Here is a 15,568-nt window from a genome sequence, read left to right as displayed (position 1 = left end):
TGGTATTCAGAAACAAAAAACTGCAGAATATGGATAAAGGGGGAAGAAAGGGGGAAAAATACAAACAGAGGGAAGATAGCAGAGAGAGCAATAAAGAATTAGTAATCATAACCTTGAATGTGAATGAGATGAACTCTCCCTTAAAACGTAAGCAAATAGCAGAGTGGATTAAAAACCAGAACCCTACAATATGCTGCTTACAAGAAACTCATTTGAAGCAGAGAGAGATACATATAGAGTAAAGATAAAAGGTTGGAGCAAAATATATTTTGCTTCAGCTGAAGTAAAAAAAAAACAGGGGTAGCAATCCTTATCTCAGACAAAGCAGCAGCAAAAATAGATAGCGTTAAAAGAGACAAGGAAGGAAACTTTATCCTCCTAAAAGGTACCATAGACAATAAAGTCATTTCAATATTGAATATATATGCACCCAGTGGGACAGCACCCAAATTTTTAGAGGAGAAGTTGAAAGAATTACAGGAAGACATAGACAGCAAAACTCTACTAGTGGGAGACCTCAACCTCCCACTATCAGATCTAGATAAATTGAATCATAAAATAAACAAGAAAGTAGTTAAGGGGGTAAATAGAGTGTTAGAAAAATTAGATATGGTAGATTTATGGAGGAAACTGAATGGGGATAGAAAGGAATATACCTTTTTCTCCGCAGTACATGGAACTTACACAAAAATTGACCATTTACTAGGACATAAAAACCTAATGATCAACTGCAAAAAGGCAGAAAGAGAGAATACATCTTTCTCAGATCACAATGTAATAAAAGCCATATGCAATACTGAGCCAAGGAGATACAGACCCAGAACAAATTGGAAACTGAATAACCTCATTTTAAAAAATGAGTGGACCAAAAAAAAATTATAGAAAGAATTAACCATTTTATCCTAGATAATGATAATAATGAAACAACATACCAAAACCTATGGGTTTCATTCTAAGCAACTCTCAGGGGATATATTATAGCTCTAAATGCTTACACGAATAAATCAGAGAAAGAGGAAATCAATGAACTAAACATGCAACTAAAAAATTAGAGAAAGAACAAATCAAAAATCCCCAATTAAATACTAAATTAGAAATTCTAAAAATTAAAGGAGAAATTAATAAAATCGAAAGCAAAAAAACTATTGAATTAACAAATAAAACCAAAAGTTGGCATTATGAAAAACCAATAAAAGTGATAAACCTCTGGATTAAAAAAAGAAAGAAGAAAACCAAATTGCTAGTATCATAAATGAAAAAGGTGAACTCACCACCAATGAGGAGGAAATTAAAGTAATAATTCGAAACTATTTTGCCCAACTCTATGCCAATAAATTTGATAATCTAAGTGAAATGGATGAATAATTACAAAAATATAAGTTGCCCAGGTTAAATGAAGAAGAGATTAAATACCTAAATAACCCTATCTCAGAAAAAGAATTTCAACAAGCCATTACTGAACTCCCTAAAAAAATCTTCATGGCCTGATGGATTCACAAGTGAATTTTACCAAACACTGAAGGAACAACTGGTTCCAATTATATATAAACTCTTTGGAAAAATAGGGAAAGATGGAACTCTGCCTAACTCTTTCTATGAAACCAGTATGGTGCTGTTACCTAAACCAGGAAGAGTTAAAACAGAAAGAAAATTATAAACCTATTTCCCTGATGAATATAGATGCAAAATTCCTAAATAAAATCTTAGCAAAACAATTACAAGTTATCACTAGGATAATACATTATGATCAAGTAGGATTTATTCCAGAAATGCAGGGTTGGTTCAATATCAGGAAAACTGTTAGTATACTCAATTATATCAACAACAAACCCAACAGAAATCATATGATCATATCAATAGATGCTGAAAAACCTTTTGACAAAATACAGCATCCATTACTATTAAAAACACTAGAGAGTATAGGAATAAATGGACTGTTCCTTAAAATAATTAGCAGTATCTATCTGAAACCATCAACAAGCATTATATTCAATAGGGAGAGGCTAGAGGCATTCCCAATAAGATCAGGGGTGAAACAAGAGTGCCCATTATCACCACTACTATTCAATATTGTATTAGAAATGTTAGAATCAGCAATTAAAGAAAAAGAAATTGAAGGAATTAGAATTGGGAAGGAAGAGACAAAACTCTCACACTTTGCAGATGACATGATGGTCTACCTAGAGAATCCCAAGAAATCATCCAGAAAACTACTGGAAACAATTAGCAATTTTAGCAAAGTTGCAGGTTATAAAATAAACTCTCATAAATCCTCAACTCTATATATGTCTAGCAAGATACAGCAGGAAGAGCTAGAAAGAGAAATCCCATTCAAAGTAACCTCAGAGAATATAAAATACTTGGGAGTCTTTTTGCCAAGACAGACTCAGAATCTTTTTGAAAACAATTATAAAACACTTCTCACACAAATTAAATCAGATTTAAATAATTGGGCAAATATCAACTGTCATGGGTAGGTAGAGCTAATATAATAAAAATGACAAGTCTAGCAAAACTAAACTTTTTAGTGCCCTACCAATCAAAATTCCAAAAAATTACTTTAATGCGTTAGACAAAATTGTAAGTAAATTCATATGGAGAAATAAGAAGTCCAGAATTGCCAGGAGGTTAATGAAAAAAAAGTGCAAAATAAGGTGGCTTAGCCCTACCTGATCCAAAATTATATTATAAAGCATCAGTCATCAAAACTGTTTGGTATTGGCTAAGAAATAGAGTGGTGGACCAGTGGAATAGACTAGTTGTAAAAACAGGAGATGATTATAGTAATCTGCTGTTTGATAAACCCAAAGAGTCCAGCCATTGGGATAAAAACTCCCTATTTGATAAAAACTGTTGGGATAATTGGAAGTTAGTATGGAAGAACTTAGATTAGACACACCTCACACCCTTTACCAAGATAAGATCCAAATGGTTACAGGACTTAGACATAAAAAACAATACTATAAGCAAATTAGAAGATCAAGGACTAGTTTACCTGTCAGATCTATGGAAAGGGGAGCAGTTTATGACTAAGGAAGAGTTGGAGAACATCACCAAAAACCAATTAGATGATTTCGATTACATTAAATTAAAAAGCTTTTTCACAGATAAAACCAATGTAACCAAGATCAAAAGAAATGTAGTAAATTGGGAAACAATCTTTACAACTAACAATTCTGACAAAGGATTCATTTCTAAAATATACAGAGAACTGAGTCATATTTTTAAAACAAAAAGTCATTCCCCAATTGACAAATGGTCAAAGGATATGCAAAGGCAATTTACAGATGAGGAGATCAAAGCAATCCATAGCCATATGAAAAAATGCTCTAAATCATTAGTTATTAGAGAAATGCAAATTAAAGCTTCTCTGAGGTACAACCTCACACCTCTCAGATTGGTCAGTATGACCAAGAAGGATAATGATCATTGTTGGGAGGGATGTGGGAAATCTGGGACACTATTACACTGCTGGTGGAGCTGTGAACTCATCCAACCCTTCTGAAGAGCTATTTGGAACTATGCCCAAAGGGCAACAAAAATGTGCATACCCTTTGACCCAGCAATACCACTACTGGCTCTATACCCTGAAGAGATGAGGAAAAAGGGTAAAAACATTACTTGTACAAAAATATTTATAGCAGCCCTGTTTGTGGTGGCAAAGAATTGGAAATCAAGTAAATGTCCTTCAATGGGGGAATGGCTTAGCAAACTGTGGTATATGTATGTCATGGAACACTATTGTTCTCTTAGAAACCAGGAGGGATGGGATTTCAGGGAAGCCTGGAGGGATTTGCATGAACTGATGCTTATTGAGATGAGCAGAACTAGAAAAACACTGTACACCCTAACAGCAACATGGGAGTGATGTTCAACCTTGAAGGACTTGCTCATTCCATCAGTGCAACAATCGGGAACAATTTTGGGCTGTCTGCAAAGGAGAATGCCGTCTGTATTCAGATAAGGAGCTGTGGAGTTTGAACAAAGTTCAAGGACTATTCCCTTTAATTTAGGAAAAAAACCAGATATCATATTGTCTGATCTTGTTACCTCTTAGACTTCTCTTCTTTTCTTTAAGGATATGATTTCTCTCTCATCACACCCAATTTGGATCAAGGTACAACATGGAAACAAAGTGAAGACTGACAGAGTGCTTTCCATGGGGGGGGGAAGCAAGATGGGGGGGTAATTGTAAAACCCAAATAATATCTTTAATAAAAATTATTAAAAAAAAGAAATAATCCAACAAAACTACCCTGAGATCCTAGAAGCAGAATGTTAAATAGAAATTGAAGGGATATGTCAATCTCCTGAAAGAGATCCTCTCCAAAAACCACCTAGGAATATTGTAGCCAAATCCCAAAACTCCCAAGTCAAAGAGAAAACCCTAAAAGCTGCCAGAAAGAAACAATTCCAACTACCATGCTCTACAGTCAGGATTACACAGGATTTTGCAGTATCTACATTAAGGGCTTGTAGGGCTTGGAATATGATATTCCGAAGACAAAAGAGCTTGGATTGCAACCAAAAATCAACTACCCAGAAAAACTGAACATCCTCTTATGGGACTGTTGAATTGACATTATTCTGTCTGATTCCAAGTATGATCAACAAAAGCAATGCTGTTGGGTCAAAATTCTATTGATACTAGAAACCTTATGTAATTTTGGATATGACAATGCAGGTGACAAACTTACTGGGACAAAGTTAGAAGTTCAGCATATTATGAGTTTGGACTCTTGATACGATTTCCCAAATATGATATTATGAAAATACGTCACCTGGAGGACATAAAGTCTGATTTAAAGCATTTGGCCATGCATATGACCTCTGCCTGGAAACTAACATCTAAGTAAATGAAGGAATTTTTTCTTTTCTTGGGTTCTGGATCTTTATCGTAAATTTATGTAATCCTATCAGGTGATTAATATTAAAATCAAGTATAAAAATTTATGCCACATTCTACTAGCAAGTGAGGCTAGTGTATAGCTTTGGAATCTGTTATCAGTTATATGTTACTGTAGTCTACCTTTACTTTTAAACAGCAAATACATCTTCAGTTGAAGGTTTTTAATTCATTTTAAATATTAGCAAAAAGTTAAAACTTTTATTTGTAAATTACTTATTGGATACTTTGTTCTAAAATGATTATCAATTGTATTATGTAACATGTTAAAAATTAATTTAGTAACCAATGAAGAATTCACTTTTGCAGTGGAATTCTTGTTTTAATGGAAGTTTATTTTATATAGAACTGATCCTCCAAATGGGGGAATGAATGATTAAAAGGAATAAGATAATTTCAAAAAAAACCTAGTTTAATTCTCAAAATTTTCTATCTGTAAGTAAGGTATCTGTGTGTCATCTGGGAAATCAAAGAGGTTCCAAAATATGAGATCTGGCTTGTTTAAAATTTTGTGTTGAGATATTTCTTTTACCAAAAAACAAGATATCTACAAGTAACCTGAATGTACTTGGAATAGCCTGGTCACTGATGGACTCCAGGGATAGAAAGGGACATCAGATGTCTCCAGAATAAAGAAGAAATGGACCAGAAGTTTATGTGATTGCTTACTTTCTTCCTCTTGTGTTTATTTGTATGGGTTATTTAATAAAAGGGGAATGCCCCCTTTTGATCTCTGTAACTTTCCCTGTGATTCTGTAAATGCATCACCTATTCTTGTGCACCCCACCCCCACCCCACCCCAATAGAACTCATGTTTGTCTGTCCATTCTTCAAGTGACTATAGGTCTCCAAGAGATGCTATCACTCCCTCCGACATGCCCCTCATCTTTTTTTCTACGCCTCTTTAATTGATCTATAGCTGACATAATGTCAGTTGTGATTAAAATGAAGCAAAATGTTAAATATAATAAGGTACTCAAAACTATATTCCCAGTGAAAAGCTTTATTCTTAGGAAGAGAACTGGGAATATAGTCTGGTCCTTAATGATACCACTAATAATACCACCTTGACAACTTAGTAAGAAATTAAAACTCCTGAGTATCTCCCCGTCTTAATTACAAACTCAGGACAAAGATCAAGAAGTTAGAAGATTTGACCTGCCAGGAATAAACAAGAAGAGACCAGATAGTATTTGTACAAGGATGATAGTCTGAGGAGCATTTGGACAACTTCAAATTCATTCTATATTCCAAATAAATCTGAGCTATTCTCAAACCCTGGTATTTTAACTACCTCACTTGTGTGTACCTTCACAAGTCACTCCACTATATTCAGGATGCCCTCCTTTCTCAAATTTACTATTCTAAAGCCTTATCCTTCAAGGTTCAGTTTAGATCCACCTCTTCCATAAATCCTTGCTGAATCCTGTCATATGTCTTTATCTTCAGATTACTTACCTGTGTAAAGACTGTATCAACCCTCCTTTCCCCCAGGAAAATACATATTCCTTAGGTCAGGGATGGGTTTCCTTTTTGTCTTCAAAAAATCCGCTGTCTAGCTCAATGGTTTAGATATAAATGCTTATTATAATGAACAGAGGGATTGCCATCTACATTGGTGAAAGCAGTACCCATACCAATCAAGGCACAATCTTGAAGATGGAAAACTTAAAAACTGAGAAATAAAATGAAACAGAAAGATTTTGAAATGTATACTAAAATGCTGTATCTGCAGCAGCAAAATTCTGTTTTGATTTTTAAAAAATTCTAGCTAAATATATTTTCAAGTCCAAAGACATTTCACTCTTTCACTGATGTTGATTTTAGTCTTTTCCCTACCTTGTAACTGAGAGTTTCTCGCCTTTCTTCCAGTCCCATAACACAATAGTATGACTATCGTCTATTCCAACTGAAGCCAGACGTTTGCCATCCGCTAAAAAAACAAGCAGACCAAAAAGGATTTATGTTAATCATTTAACATTCAGTAAATATATTTAGTGACATTTCCAATAACAAATGAGAACTAAATTTATAATATACATTACTGACGTTTAATTAGTTACTGTGTATATCTATCTATCTATATCTATATCTATATCTATATCTATATATATATATATATAGAGAGAGAGAGAGAGAGAGAGTACAGAAACAGAGTACAGAAACAGAGCTTCAAGAGAAGGTTGAATGTTTACCATAAAAAAGTTGATTATATTTGATTATACTCTTTAATACAGACCTCAGCCAACTCTAATAATCCATCACTTTAGGATACAAGATCTCAAAAGTGAAAGGAAGGAAAAAGAAAAAATGGAAAAGTGAACAGGAAGATAGAAGTGAACAAAGAGTGAATAGAAAAAGTGAAATAAGTATACTCCAGGACAATATCTATTCTCTGGGGGGGGGGGATTTAAAATATCAAAAAGAGCATTACTTCTTTTTGTAGTTCAAATATCAATTATATTAAGTATTTTCAGCAATTTTGAAGTTAACAAAGAAAAAGACAGAGTTCTTGTATATGGTTTGACTGCTTGCAATTCCAAATTCATAATTTTACCCATCACTACTGTGAAATTCCAAGTAAAGCCTAATTGTTTAAAAAAATTATCCAAGTCTATCATCCATCCATCCATCCGTTGATCTATCCATCTGTCTTTCTATCTAAGAGCTATGATGGCTCTTAGTCTGCTCTTCTTTCAATAGACAAATAATCTGTCTGGTCCTTAATGATACCACTAATAATATACTTGTATTTAACTTCATAGTTTTCCATATATTTATTTAAACTGTAATGAAGTGAAGAGCAGCAGAAAAGTAGAAAAGTGGTTCTTGAGTTTCTTGTAACACTTTCTATTTACTATTTTTTCTTTTCCCCATTTCCACAGGCTTCATGATTTCACCGTATAATATGTAGTTTTCAACAATTCTAAAAATTGTCAGAGAATCACTGAGTAACAGAATTGAAAGGAACCTCTGTGGCAACCCAGTCTAGTTTTTGATGATGATGATGATGACGTTTGTCCTTCATACTTGAAGAAGACCATGACATTAGGGAGGTAATGCCATGACTACACATGAATTGGACTGGAGTTGAGGCATACTATGCTAAGTCACCAGCCTTACTTTCTCATCCAGTCATCTGAGTCCAATGGCCAGATAGGAATCAGGATACCAGAAGATGTACCTGGATATGAGGCAATCAGGGTTAAGTGACTTGGCTATGGTCACAGGTAGTAAGTGTCAAGTGTCTGAGGTTGGATTAAAACTCCTATGCTCCTAATTCTGAATATAAGCACTTCTGATGCAAAATTTTATAGGATCGTGCCAGTTTTATATTCATCCTCTGCTACCTCCCATTGCTGCCATTTTATACCTATTCTTTAACGGACGATGAGCTCTGTCTCTCTGTATAAATATGTCTCTTTAGATAACATGTACTCTTTGTTTTAATCATAATTGTTTCTCTTTGTGTCTTTAAATTTAATACTTGAAACTTCCCACCTTCTCCCAAGTTTGATTCCTCTGTAGAATTTTAGTTCACAGGATTCTATCTGTAACCATCTCTGAATACCTTGAAAGCTGCTCTCCCAAAGAGAAAACAGATTCTTTTTTCTTGTAAAAAGAATTTAAAATTTTCCAATTACATTTAAAGATATTTTTCAACATATAACATTTTTTTTAGGATTTTGCAAGGAAATGGGGTTAAGGAGCTTGCCCAAGGCCACACAGCTAGGTAATTATTAAGTGTCTTGAGGATGGATTTGAACTCAGGGACTCCTGACTCCAGGGCCAGTGCTCTATCCACTGTACCACCTAGCCGCCCCAACATTCATCATTCTTTTTTTTTTCTGGTTTTTGCAAGGCAAATGGGGTTAAGTGGCTTGCCCAAGGCCACACAACTAGGTAATTATTAAGTGTCTGAGACCAGATTTGAACCCAGGTATTCCTGACTCCAAGGCTGGTGCTTTATCCACTATGCCACCTAGCCACCCCCATTCGTCATTCTTTATAAGACTTCTGAGTTATCTACATTCAGATTCCATAGTTTTTTCTCTGAATGTGGGTAGCATTTTTCATCCTGGGTCCTTTGGAATTGTCTTGGATCATTTTATTGTTGAGAAGGGTTAAGTCAATCAGAGTTGGTCATTGTACAATGTTGTTGCTATTGTGTACAATGATCTCCTGTTTTAGCTCAATTCACTCAGCATAAATTCATGCAACTTTTCTAAAGTCTGGCAGCTCATGATTTCGTACAGAAAAATAGTACTCCACAGCATTCATATGCCATGATGTGTTCATTCATTTTCCCATATATACTTTTTTCCTTCTTGTAATCCCTTCTCACCAGTGTTTTGCTTCTGACTGCTAGCTTTAAATTAGCCCTTTATTTTTATCAATTCTTTTCTTTTCCTTCTTTCCCCTTTTAACTTTTCTTTTTAACTTTAACTTCAACTTTGTCTTTACTTTTACTTTTTACCCTCTCTTTTTATCAGTCCCTTCTTTCCCTTTTCCCCTTCTCCCCTAATTTTCTGTAGGGTAGAATAAAATTTTAAACCCAATTGTAAATGTTTATTTTCCCTCTTTAGGCCAATCTGTTGAGAGTAAGTGCTCACATTCTCCCTTCTTTCCCTCTACTATAAAAGGTCTTTGTGCTTCCTAATGTGTTGTTTATCCTCTAATCTTTCACTTCTCCAATATGATCCTTATTTTCAAGTCTCAATTTCTGTCACATCTTCTTTCCAAGTACCTTCTATAGAAACAGTCCTCATTAGCTAAAGTATAACGTAAAGTAAAATCACTTTCTGATTCATTTGTACCTACCCCCCAAGTACACTTCCTCCGATTGTAGCTAAAATATCAAGTAAATCAAAATAAATTCATGATCTATTTTTCATGATTTATTTATGTCCACTCCCCTAAGTACACTCCCTCCCTCTGTCCTTAAGTTATAATATCCTGCAAATCACAATCACTTCATGATTCACTTATAATTATACTCTCCAAGTAACTCCCTCTAGCTCTCCCTATTAGTTATACAACCCCTGTGAACCAAAGTATGATGTAAAGCAAAATCACTTCAAGATCCATTTATACCCACACCCTCTAAATATATTCTCTCCAACTATACTCAACCCATATGAACTACAATATCAGCTAAAGCACCTTCACTTTCATGATTAATCTATACCCATATCCTCTCTCTATGTTTCTTTTTAACTATCCTAAGAGAAATACAATTCTTAAGAGTTACAAGTATGGTCTTCCTGTGAAGGAATGTAGCTGGATTAATGTTACTAAGATATTTTCCCCTTTCTGTTTACCTTTTTATGCATTTCTTGATTCTTGGATTTGAAGATCTAATTTTCTGTTCAGTTCTGGTCTTTTTATAAGATAATTTTAAAATTCCTCTATTTCACTGAAAATTTATCTTTTCTCCCTAAAAGAATATGTTGAACTTTGCAGGGTTGTTGATTTGGTTGTAATCCAAAGTCCTTTGGATCCTGGAGTATCACATTTCAGGTCCTCTGATCCTTCAATGTTGATGCTGTAAGTCTGTATAATTCTTATTGTGGTTTCTTAGTATTTAACTTGCTTCTTTTTGGTTTCTTGTATTTTCTTCTTTAGCTGAGAACTCTGAAATTTGGCTATGATATTCCTTGGAGTTCTTATTCTTGCTTCTGATCAGTAGATTCTTTCAAGGACAATTTTTGTCTTCTTTTATTTAGAATATTAGGATGGTTTTCCATGATAATTTCCTGAAAGATATTTTCCAGGCTCTTTTTTTTTAAATCAAAGCTTTCATGTAGACCAATAATTTATAAGTTAGCATTACTGTATCTATTTTCCAGATGGATCACTTTTCCAAAGAGATACTTTAGATTTTTCTTCTATTTTTTTCAATTTTTGATTTGGTTTGATGGAATCTTGGTATCTCGCAGTGTCATTAGTTTCCATTTGTCCAATTCTAATTTTTAGGGTTTCTCCAATTAGCTTTGTTGTTTCCTTTTCTAGTTGGTTAATTTCACATTTAAATGAGTTGCTTTCCTATTCCAGTTGGTTGATTTTATCTTTTGATTAGTTACATTGTTTTTCCAGTTTGTCATTTTTACTTTTAAAGGAGTTGATTTCTTCAGTCAATTTTTCATAATTCTTCTGCATGACTCTCATTTCTTTTCTCCATTTTTCTTCTTCCTCTCTTCTATGGTTTTTTTGTTTTTTGTTTGTTTAAGTTTTTGCAAGGCAAATGGGGTTAAGTGGCTTGCCCAAGGCCACACAGCTAGGTAATTATTAAGTGTCTGAGGCTGGATTTGAACTTAGGTACTCCTGACTCCAGGGCCGGTGCTCTACCCACTGCGCCACCTAGCCACCCCTCTTCTATGGTTTTTAAAATTGCTTTATGAGCTCTTCCTAGAGATCTTTTTGGGATTTGAGGCCAACTCATGTTCCTTTGAGACTTCAGATATTAGCATTTTGTCACTGCTTTTCTCTTCTGAAATAGCACTTTTTTGTCATCCCTATCATGACAGTAGCTATCTATGGTAAGTGTGTTTTGTTTTGTTTTAATTCATTTTGATAGTTTGAGCTCTGCTCCAGGGGTACAGGGAAATATAGTCCCAGACTTTTTTGTGCTGGTACCAAGATCTGGTCCCTGGATTATTGTTTGTTGATTGCACTGCATATGTAGAGGTTGGGTTCCCTCTTTTAGGATAGCCCTGTGTTCCAAAGTGTTGCCTATGCATAGGTTTGTTACCTCCTTTATGTTAGTCCTTGTTTTCTTCTTGCCAAGTCATTGCCTGTGCAGAGGTTTGTTCCCTGCCTTAGGGTAGTCCACACCAGTCCCATCTGTTGCACCAGAAATGTGGCTCAAACTATGCCTTCTGAGCTGGAAATAGTACCTTAACCTACTAGCCTGCTGCATCACTTGTTTGCTGAGGCAGGACCTAAGCTGCACTGTGGCAAAGCGTCTCCAACTGGTTTTCCAGCTAACCTGCCTATGTTGGGCCATACTCCCCTTTTACCCAGAGGAGACAGACCTTTACTGAAGTTCCTCCATGATATCTTGAGTTGAAAACTTGTTTCACTTTTTTTGGGGGGTGGGGTGGGATCTGTAGCTATAGGTTCTGTGTAGAGGCTTCATTTAAAGTTGTTTAGGGAAGAGGTTCGGGAGCTATCATCTTGACTAAACCCTGGAAGTGGCTCCTGTTCATCATTTCCTATAGCACAATGGTATTCCATTACATTCCTATACCACAACTCTTTTAGTCATTCCCCAATTGATGGGCATCTCCTGAATTTCCAATTATTTGCCACCACAAAAAAGAGTTATCATAAATAATTTTTTTTAGGTTTTTGCAAGGCAAATGGGGCAAAGTGGCTTGTCCAAGGCCACAAAGCTAGGTAATTATTAAGTATCTGAGACCAGATTTGAACCTAGATACTCCTGACTCCAGAGCTGGTGCTTTATCCACTGCATCACCTAGCCACTCCTATCATAAATAATTTTAAGATGCAGGTTCTTTTCCCTTTTTTATAAACTCTTTGGGATACAGACCTAGTGTTAGTATTGCTGTATGAAAAGTTTGATTGCCCTTTGAGTATAGTGCTGAATAACTTTCCAAAATGGTTGGAGCAGTTCATAACTCCATCAACAATGCATTAGTGTCCCAATTTTCCACATCTTCTCCAATATTTATCATTTTCTTTTCTGATATATTAGCCAATGATATGATAGCTGTGAAATACCTCAGAGTTGTTTTAATTTGTAGTTTTCTAATCAAATAGTGATTCAGAGCATTTTTATATAACTATATATAGTTTTAATTTTTTCAGCTGAAAACTGACTCTTCTTCAGTTTTGACCATTATCAATTGGGGATTGACTTGTATACTTATAAACTTGCAGATTGTCAATTTCAAAATAATTTTCATTAAAGTAGAAAAGAGTCTTACCTGAGAAGTCTACAGCACAAACACCATATTGATGATAGCCCTTTAATATTGACAACGGTTTAGTAGTATCTGTATCCCATATATGTATTGAGGGATCTCTACCTACCTAAAATAAAAAAAAGATCATAAAACTGTAGCTTTTCAAGTGATTCTTTGATTTCAAGATTTGCTTGAAATAATTCTCAACACATTAAGTTTCATAAAATTTGTTCTTAATTATCCATCAAGCTACAAATGCATTAGAAATGAGAGCCAGGGATACACTGTTTTTTATATATATAGGCTTTAAATGTGAAAAGAAATTTCTAGAATCATTCTTCCTCTTGAGACTATCCTATATGTCTTCATCACAATCATCAATAAGAAGTAGTTCTTAAGAACCTATTATACAAAAGGTACATATAGGCTTAGGTATTATGGATAAAAAAACTGTACATATGAAAATTAAACAATAAAGGTACTTAAGTACAAATAAATGATAGAGCTAATTAATAAAGACAATACATTTTATGGATTAGATAATGAGTAAAGACAATTTAAGAAGTCAAAATTTAGTCATGTATGATTCTTCATGACCCATTTAGTATTTTCTGACAAAGTGATTTGTCATTTTCTTCTCTAGTTCATTTTACAGATGAGGAACTGAAGTAAACAGGGTTAAGTGGTTTGGCCACGGTCACAGAGTTTTAATTAAGACTCATGAAGATGATTCTTCCTGTTCTTTTTACTGTACTATACAGCTGCCCCTAATATACAAAAGAGAAATAAGAGAAGTTTTAATGAAAAGGTAAAATTTTAGCAAAGCCTTTGAAGAAAGGATAGAAGTAAGACTTGGGGAAGTAAATGTACAGAATAAGATAATAAATTTAGATTGATATATCGTGATACATTTTAACAAATGACCTCTTTAGCAACGATGGAGTATGTACAATAAAAATTAGCAAAATATATGTTTTTGTCTAATGATTTCTGCATATAATCAATAAAATTTTATATTAAAAATAAAGGAGGAAGAAAAATTGCCTAAAACATTTCTAATGTCAATTAACATAAAGAGCAATAGTTATGAAAAATGACTAAAGAGAACATTCCAACAGAAAGCATTGTAGTGCAAGATCTCTGGAAAGGGTACAGTGCTTGTGCTTCAGTCAATAACAAGTAATAATTACATGTGTCTGGATATTAGTCTCCATTAGAGGAAAGGTGAAAGGACTAGGGGAATGCATTTCTTTTCTACATTTATAAGAAAGAATAAAGTTTTTCTTTGAAAGAATTGAAGAAGCGATTCAAGCTAGAAACAAAGAAATAAAGGATGAAGAAATACTGAAGATCTCACTTCCAGTAAGTATGAAGAGCAAAGAGACTTTTGCTGTGTACTGCTAAATGACTTATGTAGTCTTCCTCCTAAAAGAAAAGGTAAATAAACTCAAAGAATTCCTCTCTACTCTCTTAGTTATGGGAGAGAATAAAATATTTCTTTTAAAAAAAAGAAAAACAAAAGATAATATTGACTTCAATGTAAAAACAAATAAAAAAGATATGAAGAGACAATATTAGGTAGTTCAAGGATAGATAGAAAAGGAAAGGAAGCAAAACTACTTAAGAGCTAAGGAAGAAATTTTAAAACACTCATGCTAAAAAAATGGAATGACTACTATTGACTTCTAAGAATTCAAAGACGCAGAAATTATGTTGCCAGGAATCTAAAGAGTAGTGCTAAATGTTTTGAAGAACTGGGCAAAGGACTGAAGTACTTAGATACATAAATGCTATTTTTATCAGTGCTGTTAAACAGAGGCAAAGGTTTTAGCAAAGAAAAGTAGGATTTCTAATAGTGATTAAAAAATAGGAATAACAGCCTCTAGACCATGGATACCTACTGAGGGTTGGTAACCATGTATTTGACCCATATTTGCCTGAGTACCAAAATTGGAACTAATAAAAAGAAGTATACTTAGTATAGCATATATATACATATTTACATCTAACGATGCCTCTATAGGGAGAGGTATGAAGGGAAAGAGGAAAAAATAAAAATTGCACAGCAGAGAACAAAAATACATAAAAGGAAGTACAAAAGTGGGTTAGCTTTGAAAAAGGTGAATAATATTAATTATATAGTTATTATTTAAAAGCAAATAGTGTGAAATGGAAATTAATGTCTCTCTCCTGAATCCTCATTTTATATTGCGTTACGTTCATGGAAATATTCTTTTTTTATGTCTTTGTATTTAAATTCAAAATGGATAAAAAATTAATTAAAAATGACTTTTAGAATTCAAAATAGAAGACATGGAATTGATTCTATTCTGAAATTCATTACAATTTTAAAAATCTCATCCTGAAAAGCCTTCTTAATTCTTTGTATTTACCTTTCTACAAATATAGGAATTACAAAATAACTAAAAAAGTCTTAAAAATGAATGAACATATCTCTCACACATATACACAAATTCCTAAAATATCTAACCTACCTGGCCTGTTGCCACATAATCTTTTAAAGGATGAATTGCCAGACAGAGAATGTCATCATCATGACCTAGATAAAACCGCTGTGTATTCTGTTGTCGATTATAAATTACACCCACAGCTGCAACATGGTACACAATTTCACCAATCTGAGTATAAAATAGATTACTCCGACAATCAAAGCCTCTGTAACTAAAACAGAAAAATAACCAATAATATTAAATTAAGATTATACTTTAAACAA

The 15,568-nt window shown here is 33.9% G+C and overlaps 1 protein-coding gene across 16 annotated transcripts in view; it reads right to left on the bottom strand.

Annotated features, from left to right (window-relative positions):
• Nucleotides 1-15,568, bottom strand: part of EML5 (EMAP like 5) — a 244,705-nt gene that overhangs the window by 138,531 nt on the left and 90,606 nt on the right. For all 16 annotated transcript variants that reach the window (XR_012478175.1, XM_074235552.1, XM_074235553.1 and 13 more), the window contains 3 exons: nt 15,330-15,516; nt 12,856-12,961; nt 6,746-6,839 (listed from right to left, as the gene is read on the bottom strand). Coding sequence is in view for 15 of the 16 variants with exons in the window: in XM_074235552.1 (XP_074091653.1) it covers nt 6,746-6,839; nt 12,856-12,961; nt 15,330-15,516 (387 nt within the window). In the remaining variant the exon portion in view is untranslated. The remainder of the gene's footprint in view (nt 1-6,745; nt 6,840-12,855; nt 12,962-15,329; nt 15,517-15,568) is intronic.

The sequence above is a fragment of the Macrotis lagotis genome, chromosome 4 (assembly GCF_037893015.1).
Source record: "Macrotis lagotis isolate mMagLag1 chromosome 4, bilby.v1.9.chrom.fasta, whole genome shotgun sequence".
Taxonomy (NCBI): Eukaryota; Metazoa; Chordata; class Mammalia; order Peramelemorphia; family Peramelidae; genus Macrotis; species Macrotis lagotis.
The sequence above is the reverse complement of the archived record's forward strand: the minus strand, read 5'-3'. Positions and strand labels throughout refer to the sequence as shown.